This window comes from Gopherus evgoodei, chromosome 22 (genome assembly GCF_007399415.2).
Source record: "Gopherus evgoodei ecotype Sinaloan lineage chromosome 22, rGopEvg1_v1.p, whole genome shotgun sequence".
Lineage (NCBI taxonomy): Eukaryota > Metazoa > Chordata > Testudines > Testudinidae > Gopherus > Gopherus evgoodei.
This window is the reverse complement of record NC_044343.1, coordinates 965921-985163: the sequence shown is the minus strand read 5'-3', so window position 1 is coordinate 985163 and position 19243 is coordinate 965921. Positions and strand designations below refer to the sequence as shown.

Sequence of the window (19243 nt, the reverse complement as noted above, 5' to 3'; positions counted from 1 at the left end):
TCACACGGTATCCCGTTACATGTAAAAACGCAATGAATGTCATCAAATCAGTAACCAAATGATTAAGGGTCCTCCCAGACAGAAAAGCAAAGACAATAACTGCACATGTCTGGGCCAAACCTTCCTTCCAATAGACCCATCGCTGCAAATTATACAACTCAATAACGAAGACCTATCCATCGCAAAGTGCAATTACATCAGAACAATTCTGCAGACTTAAAACATCAATGTCCTTGCACTGCTAGAAATACAGCTGGAGAGTGAAGGCCACTGATCAAACAGCAATGGATACATCCTTGTGTCTGCAAGCCATCACCCTAAATATGAACTTGCAACGTTTGTAAAACATGACCTTAAGGATTCCGTCCAGGTCATGCCTATCACAAGCTTTACTCAATCACCTTAAGATCAGCGATCTGACAGTCAGAAATGTGCATAAGCCACCAACCATGGAATGGCCGCATCACAGTTACCAACACCAAGCCATCTTACCATCCATGTCAGAAATTTCAACAGCCATCATAGCCTATGGGGCTAGTACCAGAAAGACTCTGCTGGAGAACAGCTGACGTCCTCGGCTTTCACTGAAAAGATTAGCAAGGTGACCAGAACGCCAGTTCCTCTCACTGACACACTGGGTCTGCAGTCCTGCACTGGATCTCCGAAGGCCCAATGTCTTACTTTTGTTTGGCACTGTGGTGGTGCTGTCATATCCCCCAAAGGTCTCTGCTCTCCTGGGTAGCCCCAACCCACAGCTGTCTTCAGAATGACAGGTCACATTGGCTAACTGTGTGAAGATCAGGTTCTGGAGATTCTCAACTAGGGAAGAGGAACACAGGTCATTTTAAGGAGTCATGTCCATACAATGATGCTTTATGTTACGTATACAACCATTCAAAACTCTGACATGCATTTAGAGAGATCAGACTGAGCCTCTTTACAGCACAGGCATGCTTTCCCTTACCTCATATTCAAACGAAAAGGTGCGTGTGAAGATGACGCCTTACCTTCAAATGGGGACTCAGGTCATTAGGCAAGTCTGGATGGGCTTTCAGAAGGCTAAATCAATAACTCTTCACACATCAGTCACCAATTCTGGTGATGTTTGTTATCTGTGCTCATGCCACCATTGCTCTCACAGGCAGCCCAACCTCCCTTAATTTGGGACCCTTGCATGGTATTTCAGTACATGCTGGCATGCTGTCGGGGCACTCAGTAGCCACACATCTGAACAGACTCATGTCTACGCTCCATAATTTGATCTAACTTTTAAAAAATATTGTTTTAACTTGTAGGGAATGTCCACATTACCCATTTCACAGGAGGGCTCTGAGAATTAAGAGTCTGAACAGCACTACCCAAGTACTAACTTTTTAGATAGCATTAAACCCCATAGCCTCTCTCTCTTTATATACAGGACGTATATTATCTGCTGCTGTATCTCTCTACCTACACACACACACACACACACACACACGTTCCTGTTTTGCACTTACTTTCTGTCACTGCAGATTTCAGGATCACCTCTCCCTGCAGATTCTCTGAGGTCTCCCCCCTGAAGAGCAGTCTGGATCGGGATCCTTGGGAAAGATCTTCAAACCCATTCATTTCAGACATTTCTAGATAAATTTGTTGTTTCTCATTCAGACTTTGCAAAATCAGATCATCTTTCATGCTCAGGCGGTCTAGGGGAAAACACAAACTAATTTAAACCCTACAAAGCTGTTTGTAAAATCAGTATCAGAAGCATAATGCTAATTTCAGAAAATCATATTGATTTATTATATATTTCTTCTGTTTGTTTGAAGCTCTTACTATTATAAGTGGCTAGAAAGAGCCAAATGGCAGAAAAGGAAGCAGATAAAAATGGCCATACTGGGTCACACCAATGGTCCATCAAGCTCAGTATCCTATCTTGGACAGTTGCGCCAGTGCCAAATGCTTCAGAGAAAATGAACAGAACAGGGCATTTGGTGAGCGATCCATCCCATTGCCCAGTCCTAGCTTCTGGCAGTCAGAAGTCTAGGGATCCTCAAAGCATGGGTTTGCATCCCTGACCATCTTGGCTATCCTCTCTAATTTATCTAATTCTTTTTTGAACCCCGTTGTACTTTTGGCCTTCACAACATCCCCAGGCAATGAGTTCCACAGGTGTGTTGTATGAAGAAGTACTTCCTTACATAAGCACTGACTTCCCCTGTCCCCGATGGGTGCTCAATCCCCCATCCACCCATAGCCCTGTCTCTTCCCATCCCTGCACCGCCTTCACCCCACCCTCATTCCACCCCTTCCCCAAAGTCCCTGCCCCACCCTGCCTTTTCCCACCCCAGCCCCACCCTCTTCCCGCCCTCATCCACCCCCTTCCCTGCCTCCTCTCCTGAGCGCTCTAAGTCCCCGCTCCCAGGAAGCGCTGAGAGGGAGGGGGGAGGAGCGGGGAAGCAGCATGCTGCGGGGCAGGGTGGAAGAAGGGGGGTGCTCCAGCCCCGGAGCACCCACCGAGTCAGCACCTATGCTTCCTTATGTTAGTTTAAAACTGCTGCCTTTTAATGTCACTGGGTGACTGCTGGTTCTTGTGTTATGGGAAGGAGTAAATTACACTTCTCTAGTCACTTTCTCCACACCAGTCACAATTTTATAGACCTCTATCATATCCCACCCCCACTTTGTCATCTCTTTTTTAAGCTGAATAGTCCCAGACTTTTTAATCTCTCCTCATATGGAAGTTGTTCCATACCCCTCATCATTTTTCTCACATCTCAACAAAAAGTGAGAGGGATTTTTTAGATGTGTTATTTAACGGCAGGAAAAGCCCAATTTACCTGCAATCCTACAACAGTAGTTTGCCTGAAATTATCACAGGATGGGATCACATTCCTAGTCATTAAGTGTCCATCAAAAATAAGAGGGTCACGAAGAGTTAGTGATACTACAAAGTTGTTCACTAGATGCTTGCATAAACCATTACCTTGAAATTCTTTTAATTTAGCAATTCGTGCTTCAGCCAATCTCCTTTCTTCTTCAGGCTCACTGAAGGTTCCTTCCTCTTCATCAGGGCAGCTATAAAACGAGGAAAGGCAGGAGGAGATTGATTTGATCTATGCATAGATAACCTACTGAAAGCCTTGGCCCAAATCATGCATCCTTGCTTGGGAGGTGCTTTATCTTGCAGCCTGTTTGCATCTCACATCCATAATGCTACTGTTATGTCAGGTACTGGGCAAACACACTTCCTAGGGAGGCTGAATCTTCTGACCAGGTCAAGTTACTGACAAATAAAACCCCTAATCTTCTCATATCTGCTGTGGTCTGTTTCCTTTAGGTAAGCATGTGCAAAGCAACATGCTCCACTCTTACAAAGAGTATGAAATACAACAGCAAAAACAAAAAACTAAAAGATAGTCAAATCTATTTGGCCTCCTGAGAGAAGCCACACTGACATGACTAGTATATACTTTAGCACGGATGTGAAATAAAGCCTGAGGGACCAGATTAGTCAAATTTATCTTTACCCGACAAACAGAACTTTCAGCCGTGCTGAGAGATCAAACACGCAATCAGGAAATCAAATCCTCCAACTTTCAGTCATAATTTACCTTTCCACAGCTCTGCGAATGTGCGCCATCCAAGAATTTCTCTCTTCTTTGGAGCTGGTGTGAATTTCATACATCTCTGGTCCTTTTAATGAGGCACTAATTAAGAACATTGCCTTCTCCTCATTAGCTACCTCTCTTACAATTAGCTTTTGCAATGAAATAACTGGTGGCTTAGAGTCCTGCAGAACAAAAATATAAGTTGATGTGTTAAGTTTTGCTGAAGCACTAGATCACACAGCATCTTTAGGGTTTCTTGTCTGTGACCAATGAAGACAAACTGCAATGACGCAGTTTTATTGCTGGGGCCATTTTATACTGCACCCGTGCATGGCACACAGAGGAGTCTCAAGGACCTACATTCTAAAAACATGAGACTTGTGGAGCTGTGAATTCTGGCTCTTCAGAGTTCCTCATGAGGGAGGGCAGCATGACCTAGTTTGGACTTTGCTTCTTTTGGCAGTAATAAAAACAGAACAGGGGAAAAACCAGTATCACTGGACCTAACGATACTTGGATATAAACATGAAAGGAGAGAACAGGAGGAAGTAATGCTGGTGCCAAGCTGGCAGGTTAGCTCATAGGACAGAGCTTCACCTTCAGGTCTAGGAAACTGAAACCAGGTCCAAAAGGTAAAACCCTTCTTGTATAACATTAACAGCAACTCTCTGGGATAAACGGTTTCTAAAAGGGTTATATCTGTAACTAGCATCCCTAGCTACACTTTGTGTTTCAGCCAATGTACATCACTTAGATAACCCATCACTAGGTGAGAAAGGAGCTATTTTGCAGGCTGCTGAACATGCTTCCATTTCTACTGCATAAATCCTGAGGGGAAGCAGAGGGGATTCCTGAAACTGTGACATCAAGAAAACTAAGTTTTGCCAGCTGTTCTTGGGCTCCCCTGCAAGCTGTGTGCTGGCTCAGATCATGAGCTGGAGTCACTAGGACAATGCAGGAGAGCCAGGTAGATCTATTCACTCCCCTCCCTTCTCTTACTTTATCTAGGGAAGATCAATATTTAGCTTATTTTAAACAGATCCCATAAATATAAAGGTGCCAAGAACAGATCAATCCATGACTATGGACAGACAATATTCCACCAGGCAAAGTACCCTCCACTAGGGATTAGAGATCTGGGGTAGGGATGAGAGGCTGCATGCTCTTTAGCATTCTAACACATGGTATCTAGGGTTTCCTGTAGCAGGAGTTGAGCTAGTGAAGTAGATTTGCAAATACAGTAACAGCCCCATAGGACAAAAAGGCTGCACACCACGCAGAGGGGTGGAGGAGGAAACTCAAACATTCTTAATGACAACTGTCCAAGTGCTCCAGCTGTATTTTTGCAAGTATTATATTTGAGTTTAACATTCAACCTGAATGATTATGTTTTGGGAAACAGACCAGAAGCAAATATTCCTCTCTACTCCAGTGCTATACAAGCCAAACAGTGGGTGTGTTATCCTGAATGGATGAATATGATGTAAAAGCCCAGGTGCAGCAACTTTACAGTTAGACATCCCAATTCAAGAAAAATACCTCTACCCAGAAATCATAGGTATATGCTTCAAATATTAAGTATGTGCTTAAATCCCATTGAAATCAAGTGATACGGTTTGCCAGGGAAATCCAGCCCCAGTCTTGATACGTTGAAAAATATCAGGACAAAGTAAATAATTTAAAACAAAAAAACCCTTTCAAAATTGTAATTAGTAAATCCTGTTACAGTCACAACTGAACTTTGGTCAGTTCCAAATGTACACATCTGTCCTTTGCTAACAAACTGCCCTAAGAACTAGGAAATGCCCTGAAAAACAAGTGAATCCACAAGTGCTCCAAATTGCTGCGATAATTACATATGGGTTAGTGCTCATTACATTTACATAATAAAATCTCAGTTGCCAGCAGTTCGGAGGCTACCCTAGTCACAGTTTACCATTTCCCCAGATGACACGGCAGGTTTTTATCCCCCTTCATCGAGCTGCAAATTAACACACTGAAAGAGAGCTGAGCAGCAGAGTCCCCCCTTCTCTAAAAGACTGTTTATAGGGGCCTTTCAAAGCAGGATTCTAGCACATTTCCTCATATGCTGCCAGCGTCCACAACTCAGGACAGAACTCAGCAATACAGGGAGCAGTGAAAAGAACGAAGACCAGTGCTCAGTGCCACAAAGTTAGAGAGTTTGCTTGGGTTAGTAGTTCCATACAAAGAGAAAAGTTCTGGGGCTGAACCAGGTTTGGCTTATGTGACCCCAAGATTCCTGGTTTGTTTTCTAATATTTTTTTTCAGATATTTTCTCCTTTTGATTCCTCTAAGTGGGTGTCCCTGAAGCTCACAAGGGGGCGTTAGTTTAGAACAAACTCCGCTCTCATTACTCTTATGTTTCTATTATGTACAATGACACGTGCACTTCCAGTAGTGACAGATTCCCAACCCACAAAGACAGTCTCTCCATATTAGCTGGTATATGAGTCTGAATTCCATAGGCCAGTCAGGCATGTTTGTGCAGCCCCCCAGCACAATGAGGCCTCAATCTCAATTGGGGAGCTTGATCACTACCATAATATACATATTAAATACGAATACCACTACCAATATTCTTCTTTTAAGTCACTTTCATGAATACTGTGAATGAATATTTTAATGAAGCAGAAAAATACATACCACAGATGCAAAAGTATATTTTTGGTCCTTTTCTTGCAACAGCAAAAGTACGTCAGTTAACAGGACAGCCAGAATATCTACCAAGGCAACAGGAGAAAAATGAAATGGTTTTAAAGCCAAAAGACTTGATGCAGACAAGCAAGCATTTGAGTTAACACTACAGTGTAACTGTCGAACAGCGCAGATGATTTACAGAGAATGTTTTGGTACCAGAAGCCTTTCAGGACTATTCGCATTGTGATGCGCCACTTTGTGATGCAGCCTACCTGGATGGATTATAATCAAGGCCCCATGTACTCCATACCAAGTTAGATCTCAATTATGTGGCAAGGACTCATTTTCTGCAGCTCCATTTAAAACAAACCACAAATGGATGCTTTTACTAAAATGAATATAGGCAGTAAAAGTAGCCCTTGTGTTATTTATTTTATACTGGTCTGTATTGAATGGCCTCATAAGAATGGCCTACCGGCTCAGACCAACGGTTCGTCTAGCCCAATAGTCTGTCTCTGACACTTGCCAGTGCCAGATGCTTCAGCAGGAATGAACAGAACAGGGCAATAATCAAGTGATACTGTTGTCCAGTCCTACCTTCTGGCAGTTGGAGGGTCAGGGATATCAAGAGCATGGGTTGCATCCCTAACCATCTTGACTAATAGCCACTGATGGACCTATCCACCATGAATTTATCTAATTCTTTTTTTAACCCAGTTATACTTTTGGCCTTCACATCACCACCTATCAACGAGTTCCACACGTTGATTGTGCAAAGAAATACTTCCTTCTTTGTTTTAAACCTCCTGCCTATTAATTTCATCATGTCACCCTAGTTCTTATGTTATGTGAAGGGGGTAAATACACTTCCTTATTCACTTTCTCCACACCATTCATGATTTTATAGACCTCAGTCATATCCTCCTTGGTCATCTCTTTTCTAAGCTGAACAGTCCCAATCTTTTTAATCTCTCCTCACATGGAAGATGTTCCATACCCCTAATTATTTTCATTGCTCTTCTGTGTACCTTTTCCAATTCTAACATAGCTTTTTTGAGATGAGATGACCAGAACTGCAGATAGTATTCAAGGTGTGGGTGGACCATGGATTTATATAGTGGCATTATGCTAGTTCTGTCTATTTATCATTTTCCTAATGGCTCCTAACATTGTTAGCTTTTTTGACTGCTGCTGCACATTGAGCGAATGTTTTCAGGAACTCAACCACGATGACTCCACAATTTCTGAAGTGGTAACAGCTAATTTAGACCCTATCATTTTGTACATATACTTAGGATTCCTTACTTTTCACTTAACATTGAATTTCATCTGCCATTTTCTTGCCCAGCCATTCAGCTTTATGAGATCCCTTTGTAAATCTTCACCATTAACTCTGGACGCAACTATCCAAGTAGTTTTGTATCGTCTACAAATTTTGCCACTTCACTGTTCATCATATTCACAAATTATCTGGAAAAGGCATGAACACCACAGGTCCCTGTACAGATCCTTGGTGGACCCCACCTTTTACCTCTCTCCATTGTGAAAACTCACCATTTATTCCTACCCTTTGTTTTCAATCTTTTAACCAGTTACTGATCTATGAGAGGACCTTTCCTTTTATCCCAGGACTGCTTAATTTTGGTTAAGAGCCTTTGGTGTGGGACCTCGTCAAAGGCTTTCTGAAAGCCCAAGTATCAGAGGGGTAGCCTGTCAAAGACCTCAGACACAAAATTCCCTCTACCCAAAGTTGAAAAAATCCGGTTTCCTGATTGGTCCTCTGGTCAGGTGCTTCAGGTGAAAGAGACATTAACCCTTAGCTATCTGTTTATGACATAGCCATGTTAGTCTGGATCTGTAAAAGCAGCGAAGAATCCTGTGGCACCTTATAGACTAACAGACGTTTTGGAGCACGAGCTTTCGTGGATCTGACAAAGTGGGTATTCACCCACGAAAGCTCATGCTCCAAAACGTCTGTTAGTCTATAAGGTGCCACAGGATTCCTTGAAAGCCCAAGTACACTACATTGACTAGATCACCGTTGTCCACATGTTTCTTGACCCCTTCAGAGAATTTTAATAGGTTGCTGAGGCATGATTTCCCTTTACAAAAGTGGTGTTCACTCTTCTCCCATGTTTATCTTTGTGTTTGATAAGTCTGTTCTTTACTATAGTTTCAACCAATTTGCTTGGTACTGAAGTCAGACTTACCGGCTTTTAATTGCCAGGATCGCCTCTGGAGCCTTGTTTAAAAATTGGTGTCACATCAGCTATCAGCCTGTCATCTGGTACAGAGACTGATTTAACCAATAGGTTAAATACCACAGTTAGTAGTTCTGCAGTTTCATTTTTGAGTTTCTTCAAAACTCTTGGGTGAACACCCTCTGGTCCTGGTGACTTATACTGCTGAATTGAGCAATTAGTTCCAAAACTTCCTCTACTGACATCTCAAGCTGGGACAGTTCCTTAGATCTGTCACCTAAAAAGAATGCTCAGGTGTGGGGATTTTCCTATACCCTCTGCACTGGTACGATATGAAGGATTCATTTAGCTTCCCTGCAGCACCACTGTCTTCCTTGAGTGCTCCTTTAGCACTTTCATCGTCCAGTGGCCCCACTGACCGTTTGGCAGACTTTCTGCTTCTGATGTACTTTGAAAAAATTTTGCTAATAGTTTGTGTGTCCTTAGTTATTCTTCAAATTCTTTCTTGGCCTACCTTATTACACTTTTATACTCAGTCTGCCAGAGCTTATGCTCCTTTCTACTGTCCTCTCTAGGATTTGACTTCCAAATTTAAAAGGATGCCTTTTTGCCTCTAACTGCCTCTTTTACTCTGGTGTTTATCCATAGTGGCATTTTTTTGTTCTCTTACTTTTTGTTTGGGAGCAGGGGATGGGTGGGTAAGATGTTTAGTTTGAGCCTCCATTATGGAGTTTTCAAGTAGCCTCCATGCAGTTTGCAGGCAGTTTGTCTTTATTATTGTTTCACCTCATTTATGTGTAGTTCTCCTTTTTTAAATTAAATGCTGCCATGGTGGGTTTCTTTGGCATTTTCCCCCACAAGGATGTTAAATTTATTTACCTTATGGCCACTATTATCGAGCAGTTCAAGTATATTCACCTCTTGTACCAGACCCTGTGATCCACTTAGGACTAAAATCAAAACCACTTAACTGTCATGGGTCAAGTCAGAGGCTAACTAGCTGGGGTTTTTGTCCCTATGAAGGCATGTTAGGCAGTTTGGGATCCTGGGATGAGATCAGCAGGTTTCTGTTAAAGTGATCAGCAGTGAAGTAATTAAGAATGTTGACATTTAACTGTAATTAGTTGGGGTTGAGATTTAAAGCCTACTGAGAGGATTGAAGTAGATCACCCCACAGAGCCATTGCTACTGCATTGCTTAAAAACATGACCTGAATGTAAGGGTCATTTCTACCACAACAATCTTTGTAAATAAGGAAAGATTAGATTCTGGAGCAGGTTCTGCAACTAGGTGAATTCCAAAGAAAATTCTTTGACATCAAATACAGAGGGCACTGATCATACTTATTGCTCTCAGACACTAGTGATAGGCACAGCCTATATCAGAAGATCAGATATAGATTAGACACCTATTTGCTGCTCCATGTAGTTATTTCTAATGCATGATGATTATGGACCTCCATCCCAAAGAAAAGCCTAGGTTTAAAGAAGCAAAAATTTTAAAATAAGTGGGAAAAGTGGAAATACTTGCTAACTATTCACAACTATTCTAAACACTGTTCAACAGGCCTTTCATATGGTCAGCATTGCAATATCAGATACATTATTCCTTTAAATTTGTAATGGTCACATACACAGCCCAATCAAATGCACTTTTTGCAGGAATACAAAAAGGAACACATTAAAATATTTGTAAAGAGATCCGAAGATGAAAAGCTCTCCTGAGGCACAGGTTAACATATAACCCTGATCTGCTCATGAGGGAACATGTCTCTGTCCCAGCAGCAAAATCTTATGGAACTGTGTGAAATCCACAGCACCAGATACCTCTGGCTACATGGGATGAGCCAATGAGGCTCTCTCCTCCTGTACTTTTCAGCAACAAAATTGTTAACATGTTCAGCTTATGGAAGCAGTTTTGATTTTCTGACCAGTCAGTTAGTTTGTGGAAGGAAGGTGTCATGAGGTTGACATGACAATTTTTCAAAGTGTGAACCAGAGCTCGCACAAGATAATGTCTTTCCACAGGAGTCTAAGAAGGTTTGACTCAACACCTTGTCATCTATCTAAAGACCTCCCATTTGAACTGAGCAGAGGATCAGAGAGATTATAAGCAAACTGCAAAAGGAACTTACCGTGTACCGTTATAGAGTTGCTTATTTGACAAGTCAGGAATAGAACAAGTGCTATTTCCTCCAGTACCCTATGAAACTAACAGGTTATCATCAGCTGACTTTATACTCAATTGATCAGTAACAAACAAAATGGAAATCTTGTTTTCCAGTTATGATTTTCCCTCTTTTCAGCACTTTTATTTACCTTTGAGCCTCCCTGATGCAGCTTTCCAGAACAGTGTCCCATCCAGCAGGAGCTGCCGCTGCCCCATGTCATTCTTCCGGAAGAGCAGCCCATTCTTGAATTTCCCTGATGATTTCAGCTCCATTTTGTACATAATCTCTCTAAGACGCTGCCTCTTCTCACACTCATTTACCTTGGCATCTACATGAGTGATCATGTCCTTAATTAAACTGAGTGCCTGGGACAGATCTTCATAATCCTTAGTGCCAGCTATAAAGAGGCAGAGTGTTGGTTAGTCTGACTTTGCTGCAGAAATTAAGGAAATAATTCATAAAATGGAAGTTATTTAGATTTCCAGGACACAGAATGCCCCTTCTAAACAAATCCCAAACATCACCTAATGTGACAGGCTCTGTGCTTAGGAGGTCGAAGTGTTTCTTTGTAGCATAAAGTCCGAAAAAAGCCAAAGCATCAAATTCTGATCAAACAGAGGCTAACACACCAAGATTTCCTGTCTTTAGAGTTAAATCTAATGCTGCCCCTGAGCCTGTAATTTTTGTGGCTCAATAACAATCCTTCAACTGATAAAGGAGTGAAGCGGAAGAGCCTAAAGGGAGTCCCACACAACCCTCCATGTTTAGAAGAGGGTGGTGCAAAGGAAGACAGCCAGGGCTGGGGGGGGACAGGTATTACAGGGCACTCATATACCTTCTGTATTCTGAATAATACGCTCCACCAGCACTGGATACTTGGTTATGCGTTGAGTGACTAGGAGGATGCACTCCTGGACACCAAGTCTCCTCACAATAGAAGAGTTACCTATTTTCTAGGGAGCAAAAAACAAAAAAAAACACAACACACAGAAACCAAACAAGTGGTTAGACTACTCTAGGTGGCATAAACTGCAGGTTGTGATACAATCTGCATTTGAGATAGCCCTCCGTCTTTTCCCCACGCCAATTACACATTCCTTACCTCTTGAAATTTCTCTTTTGTGCAACAAGATCTCTATTGACTACACGACCCTGTGGCTACTCTTGCACTACAGCCCCATTAGTGTCAATCACAAAACTAGCAATGGGCACCTCTTGCACCCAGCAAACCAAAGTCGTTATTTTGACTTGCATCACAGGAAAAATGTGTTTTTAAATGTTATTTCCAGCTAGTGCAAAAAAATTGTTGGATTTTCCATTTAAAGATAGATTTTCTTTTTTCTTTTATAATATGCCCACTTTTAAAACATATATTTATTATCATCATCTAATCAGGTTCAACAATATAATTGAACTGAATTACACTTGCTACTGAATGATGTATAGGTGTCTCCTTTACCAGTGTTTCTGGAGTTTAATGCTAATAAATATAGATCCACTTATGAATGAAAGAATCAGAACCCCAACAGTCAGTCCGATTCCAAGTACTCCGAGATGCTGGCAGCAGAATGGATTACAGATTCATGGATCCTCTCTTCTCAGAGAACAGAATGCATTGCACTTCTAAACTCATTATTTAAATCCTTGACGGTAATGAACTGTCCCCTTTAAAAGACACCACCTAAGAAGATCTATAATTTAGAACAATACTGGGAAATACTCCAAATTACTGAACTAGAGGATTTAGAAAATTTCATCCATCTGAACCGTGCAACGTTCCTCTAAGATTCAGGTTAACTCCTTACAAATTGTCTACATTTAAATGTTTCCATATAGCAGTTTCTTTTGTTCTACCCACGTAAGGCTGCACATTCCAGTGCACAAGAGACTGACATGCCCTGGAGCCAGTCTCTTGATTCTGGAGATATGTCATATGGGCAAAACTATAACAATAGTACCTAGTTCTTATACAGTGCTTTTTATGGTAGAGCTCAAAGAATGATTATCTGCATTTCAGCGATGAGGAAACTGAGGCACAGAGAGGTGAAGCAACTTGCCTAAGGTCACATAACAAGCCAGTGGCAGAGCCAGGACTAGAACCTAGGTCTTCTGAGACCCAGTCCAGTGCTCTATCCACTAGGGCTCTCTAGAGCTGCAGTTCTAGCCAAGTACAAGCTCACACTCCTTTCAGCTTTAAGTCTGGTTCAAAACCAAACCCAAGAAATCAGACATTTTGCTCTTTGGAAATGGGACAGACTGGGTCACCGGATGGGTTTTTACCTTTATTAAGTTTTGGAACTTCTTGTTGCTCTGCAGCAGGTCCTTATAGTGACTGACAGCTTCATTGTGACCACAACAGAACAGACTGTATTTTTCTTTCATTCTCTCTCCACTTTCACCTGAAAACTAATTGGAAACATGAGGAAGGACATTAAATTAGCCAGTTTAAAATGCAGCCAGTTACTCGTAGAGAGCTTGGCTAGTATAACACTCTTGGGTTTAATTAGGCTTTGTGCTGATTGGCTTTTGGGATCAAATTTCATTGCTATTCCAGCTTCTTCTCCTGCACCAGAAATAGGAGGGACTGAGCAAGTGGAGAGGCTCAGACACAGTGAGGTACCCAAATGTTCATTTACTCCTGGCAGACAGACAATAAATGTGAGTTAAGAGCCTCTGGGACTCGAACTCAGAGCTTTTTTGGAGCTGGAAAGGGCGAGGGGGACATCAGATTGGTGGTGATGTAAGAGAGTTTCTGCTGCATCATTCCAAGTCAAGGAGAGCATATAGAGTAGCTGAAAGAAGGGAAGGCTTGTTACAGCAAGGGTCTTTATAACCCAAAAGGGTTGGCAATTGATGCAGGAAAGCTGTGTTCAGAAGGGATGTGAGGATTCTCCTTGAAGGACTTCAGTGGTGCGCTGCTTTAATTTTGGAGAGGAGAAGACAAGAAGCAGAACCACACCCTTCCCAGCAGCATGCCATGTTATGCATAAATACACAAAGGAAATGTTCAACATTTCACACAATTTAGGGACGAGCTGCATTTCTGGAAGCCAAAGACAAATGTGGTATTGGACAGAGCACTTTAAACCCAGTGTTTTGTCAAGGGCCCACGACATTCAAACTTTACACAACCCAACTTTAATATTACACTTAAGTTCTCAGAAGTTAAATATAGCATTAACTAATGTTGTCAGAGCTTAGTTCACACCTGTTGTACCAAGAGGTCTCCAATGTTCTGGATAATGTAATTCCGGTCACTGCCTTCCTCCAAGGATGCCTTCCGTCGCTCCTTTAATTGAAACAGGAATTGCCCATGCAGCTCCAACAATTCATCCACACAAGGGAAGATTTTGTTGATGACAGCGTTTGTGAACTGCAGCTCCTCTCTCAGTGCTTTGGAGTACACCTTCAGCATGATTTTCAGTGTTCGGACATGATGCATTTCAGTCTGCATGAGTTCTGGAGAGAAAACATGTTAGTTATTTAGAAGTGTTAGGCAGCAGCTGGCCAAGCACCTAGCAGAGCAGGCTGTGAAAGTCAACAGCCATAGCAAGCCACTTAACCACACTTCTGGTGCATGTTGCTAGCAAAGGCAGCATTGAAATAATGATGGGCATCGACAGCTCAGCTATTTACTTCATTCTAAATTTATAAAACAAATCCACCACTTCCTATTGGCAAGAAACTGAAAGACGATATTATATTGTTGTGTGTTGGATGCTGTGAAGTTTGTGCATTTCTCGAAGGGAGTGCTTTCTGTATCCATTAAAAAAAATCCTTATTTTTACAGAGATCAGGTGAAGATTGACAGCTTCTATTATGATTCAAGTCAAAGCTTAGGAGACCTTGAACTACTGTAATCTAAACATCTCATTAGAAAAGAAACATATGACATGAGATACTCTCACAGCTACGGAAGCACCTAAGGAAAACTCATTTATGATGCTTTTGGATTTCTCCCAGACAGTAATAAAGCAGTATCACCAATACGTGCCAAGGACTATAGCAGCAATACACCAGCATGGTAGCGCTAAAGACTTTCCAGAGATCAGCTCAAAACTGGGTATGCAACACAACTCTAAGGACTGTGCAAATCTGACAGCCAAATTCTCTAGTCTGTCTAAAACTCTGTAGTCTGCACTATGAAGCAACTGTAAACATTTTGAAACATGCAGTGCAAAAACAGTAATCAATATCGACAGCAATAATAATCCCTATTCATGCAATTTGTGAAGAACTTCCGGATTAACAAAAAAAATTCATTCATCTCTGGGCTGGAATCGAGCTAGCCATAAACACTTCTTGACAGAAACCATAAACACTTCTTGACAGAAAGAGTTTCTAGAAGGAGAAACGAAGACTCCTTATTAAAGCCCTAGAGGGAGTTTTAGGATTATAGGTTGCAATTTGGCCTGACAAGCCTACTCTTGCAAAAGGAACCATGGGATCCTTAAGAACATGGAGTCCTAAGTTTATGTCTCGTTAGAAGGATAGTGCCTTCAGCCACACTGATGTGCATAAAAACACCATTCTGGGGCCCTGGCTCAGTACTAAAGAAAGATTACTGCTCTACTAGGGTACTGACACTTTCCTTGGAAATCTTCCAACCAAGTAGTGACCAAGTTTCACCTTGATTAGGATTATGATATCTTCAGATCATGGCTCGAGATGGTGGCTATGGATATTGCCTTGTTTTATAGATGGAATTTACAGCTTATTTTAAGCAACCTGAAAACCACAAGTTGTTAATCTAACAAATCAGAACCCAAGTACACAGCATGTCCAGGGGTAGAAAAGGGAAAATCTTCACACAATCCTGGCTTCTAAGCACACAGAAAAACAGGGAGGCACTGAAATCACTGAATCCTATTATACTAATCAAAATAGCAATAGGAGACATTTTAAAATAGAAGCACTATGTAAATGACAGAAATAAATTGTTCTTACCATAAATGACATCTTGCCTTTTCATAACTGCTCCCTTTTGCTCCTTTGCATAAGATGGTTCCACTGTGAGACTCCAAGATTCTGCCTCAAACTCATGAGCATCTGTTTCTATCTCACTTCTCAGAGAGGAAGCGTACGCATCTAGATCAAAAACACATTCCATTTCACTAATATTACGCCCTGGACATATCCTCCAATAACTTTTATGAACATAAAGAGAGTTAAAACATTTCAATAGTCTCTCTGAGACTTAATTTGTAAAAACAACACCAGGAAATCCTCAAAAGACAGAAGTTCCATACCTTCTAGAAAAATGGATTCTGCTGTTGAAGGTGCAAGTGAGACAACATCATCTGATGTCTGCTTAAATTTTATAAATCCCGAATCCCCTTCATCCATTTCTCCTGTGATTGGTCTAAACAGCCAAAAAAATTGTACAACTGTGTTACTTTAACATAGAATCTTAATTTTTTGAGAGAAAAGCACAACTAAGTTATCTATAACAAACCATTTTAATTTGCACTCTTCCTTTACTATGGAGCTAATTAGTTTGAACAAACACAAAAAGACTATCTTTGCTTTTTGACATGAAATAGTCAAATTCAATTTGGTAATAAACACTGGAACTCAATGGATAAATTTTCAGTTTAAATTTAAAGTCCCTTATTCTCTTCTCTTGATCAATCAACTCTTATACAACCTTTGGTACTACACCTTAAAAGGCACCTAATTTTATGTTGAGCCTATGTAGGGTTAAAACTAAAAGCTCCGTCAATAAGATGACACACAATTGTGGCAAACAAAAATGTGATACATTGTTTTAATCAAGGGATATTTCAAAGCTGAGGACTGTTTCAATTTAAACAGCACTGTCAACTACACTGTGTGGCCCAAAAAATTCAGCCTAAGAAACTATTCCTAGGTTTCCAGAGACCTAGAGGCAAAGGACTTTGATGGACAATAAAGCTTAGACAAGGGTACTCAAATACCACAATCCAAATTTCACCATAATCCATGGTATTTCATCTATAGCAGAAAGGAACCACAGAGACTTTGCAGCTTCACAAAGAAACAAACAGCTGTCCATTTGGAGAACATTTCTCAATGCAATTCAGCAGTAAAGGTTCATCTAATACTCTCTACAGCTTGCTGCATGTCCTTAATTTGGAAGAGATTTAGTTCCGTAACTGTTTTTACAGGTACAGTAGGAAAAACAAAGTGGCTTAAAAGAGAAGCTGTCTACTTACCCAAATCTATGAACAGAATCAGCAGTATTCAATGCAGACTGAGGATTTCCTCTTTGGGTGATAGTCATGCCGAGATGCCGAGACAGAACTGGGGTGCCATCCGAGCCCAGAAGGGCACTTCGGGGCTGCTCCTTCAGAGAGGCTGCTACAGAAGCAAAGACTGAATTGGTGCTCAAAAAGTGAGGAGCACACTGCAAACTGCCGGCTCTCAAACCCCTCCTCTCTGAACGTGGCTGAAGAGCAGACAAGATCTTGGATGTCAAGAGCTCATTGTCCAAAAAGACATTCTCATTCCATTTTCTTGAAAATGAGCTACAAAAAGACAGCTCAGGAGGAGCTGGCATTGTGTTGTTTCTGCCACTGCTTTTTGAATTTGTATTCCCCATGCTTGCAACTGGCTGCCCTAAGATTTAGCGCAGTAAAGTGGCCCCACAGATGTACTGTTTTTATACTACCTTGTGATCCTTCTAGAAATGTAAAGCTGCCACTTAACGTACTGTATTGGCTAAATCAGCAGGTCTGAAGTGCAGGAAATTGGTCCCTGCTGTGCCCATTTAGTGTGGAAATTGCAAAGTATCTTCTCCTTTAGTAAAACACCATAATCTACACACAATTATTCACACCCTATTGTACAAGGGCATAGAACATTTCATGTCAAACAAGAAAAATCTGAGATCACAAAAAAACCCAACAGTTCTCTGACATGCTTATTGCTACATAGTGATTTATACACACACTAACAGATACCCCAGCTAAACTGAATTTTAATACTTCAACTTTTCGATTCTTTTAAAATCTATATAGACTGCAAACTGGAAATATATTTAAACCTATAATCACTATTATACAATGCATGGAAGCCTGTAATAGATATAATTTCTTAGTATTAATGCCTTTAATGTAGAATAAGGAACTGGAGACAAAGTGCATTAATTTTATCTTATTTTTCACAATGATTTTAGAAAAGTCACAGGTGGAGAAACCAGCCAGACACAATCTTTAAAACTTCACATCACTGATTAAATCTGCAGCTGCCCTTTCTTCCAAGTGCTCATAATACCCACTGGACTGCTCTGCTGCAATGAGAGGGGCAGGAAGAGTGTGGACTCCCAGAAAAAAAAAGCCAGAGCAGGAGAGGTGGAAAGCTCATGAAGGGAACTCAAGGGAGGAAGGGAGCAGTACAGATTCCACCAATTGGGGAGCAAGATGATGCCAAGGACAGATATATGGGTAAAGTTTTTAAAAACCAGGGTTTATTATATATAAATCACTAATATGTGCATAGAATGGGGCTTTAATTCCATCTTGCACTTCTGGTGACATTTATAAATCAATCTTTTGACTCATGAAGCTACCAAAACACTGCAATGAAAGTATAGCCTTTATTACTCCAGGCTACATAAATTAGTGTTCAGCTAAGCAGCAGATGGATCATGTTCAACTTGCTATTCCACTAAATATACAAATGCCAGAGATTTCCCCTTGTGTATTGTTTTATTGACTTCCACACAAGGAGGGCCAATGGCTACTGAATGCCTCTTTAGAGGAAGAGGCTACAAGGCTTTAAATACAAAATAAATTTCAATATTAGGACCCAATCCCACAAACACTTGATCATAGGAAGAGTTCCACTGGCTTCAGTGGACTAAGTCCATAAGACGTGGCAGGATCCAGCCTTTCATGAGAAAACGTTCCACTTATTGCCAAATGTTGGCCTACAAAGCCAGCTGGTTTGTATCAAAAGCCTGATTAAAGTCCGTGGGGAAGATCATTTTATTGTTATCATGAACACAATATTTTAATACTGTGATCATAACAAAAAAGCAAGAATTAAAGAGTTTTTCTGCGTCTAGAGGCTCAGTGTTTGGAGTTCTTATCTAGAACAAACAGCTTAAACCTGATTTTCAGCAGTTCTGAATGTCACTGATGGAGACCCATACATCTGCTAGTCCACAGCAACAACATGGCAACTGCAAAGTGACCTTCTGTTCACTTAAGTAACAAATTTTCAACTAAGCCTTGATAAGATCATGTCAACAATTACTCAAGAGAGCCCCCAGAATGAATATCCTTTCTGAGGCCTTGGCTACACTGGCGCTTTACAGCGCTGCAACTTTCTCGCTCAGGGGTGTGAAAAAAAACACCTTCCTGAGTGCTGCGAGCACAGCGCCCCAGCGCTGTGAGCTAATCCCCATGAGGAGGTGGAGTACGTGCAGCGCTGGGAGAGCTCTCTCCCAGCGCTGGCGCTGCGACCACACTCGCACTTCAAAGCACTGCTGCGAGAGTGCTCCCGCGGCAGCGCTTTGAAGTTTCGAGTGTAGCCAAGCCCTGAGAGTATCACGTGCGTTTGAAATTCAGGTTCCAGGTGAATTGCATCTTCTCAAAAGTCTTATTTTAAGACAGAGGTGACTTTCCATTAAGTAACAGTGT

General features: G+C 41.3%; 1 protein-coding gene across 1 annotated transcript in view; it reads right to left on the bottom strand.

Moving 5' to 3' along the window:
* Positions 1 to 17214, bottom strand: part of ARHGEF18 (Rho/Rac guanine nucleotide exchange factor 18) — a 32152-nt gene extending 14938 nt beyond the window's left edge. Inside the window, exons 1-12 of the mRNA XM_030540019.1 lie at positions 16814 to 17214; positions 15869 to 15981; positions 15567 to 15707; positions 13828 to 14078; positions 12900 to 13025; positions 11455 to 11572; positions 10768 to 11016; positions 6255 to 6331; positions 3594 to 3772; positions 2966 to 3057; positions 1497 to 1685; positions 682 to 819 (exon numbers count right to left, since the gene is read on the bottom strand). Coding sequence (XP_030395879.1) covers positions 682 to 819; positions 1497 to 1685; positions 2966 to 3057; positions 3594 to 3772; positions 6255 to 6331; positions 10768 to 11016; positions 11455 to 11572; positions 12900 to 13025; positions 13828 to 14078; positions 15567 to 15707; positions 15869 to 15981; positions 16814 to 17199 — 2059 coding nt within the window. The 5' untranslated portion in view covers positions 17200 to 17214. The remainder of the gene's footprint in view (positions 1 to 681; positions 820 to 1496; positions 1686 to 2965; positions 3058 to 3593; positions 3773 to 6254; positions 6332 to 10767; positions 11017 to 11454; positions 11573 to 12899; positions 13026 to 13827; positions 14079 to 15566; positions 15708 to 15868; positions 15982 to 16813) is intronic.
* Positions 17215 to 19243: the final 2029 nt, after the last annotated feature.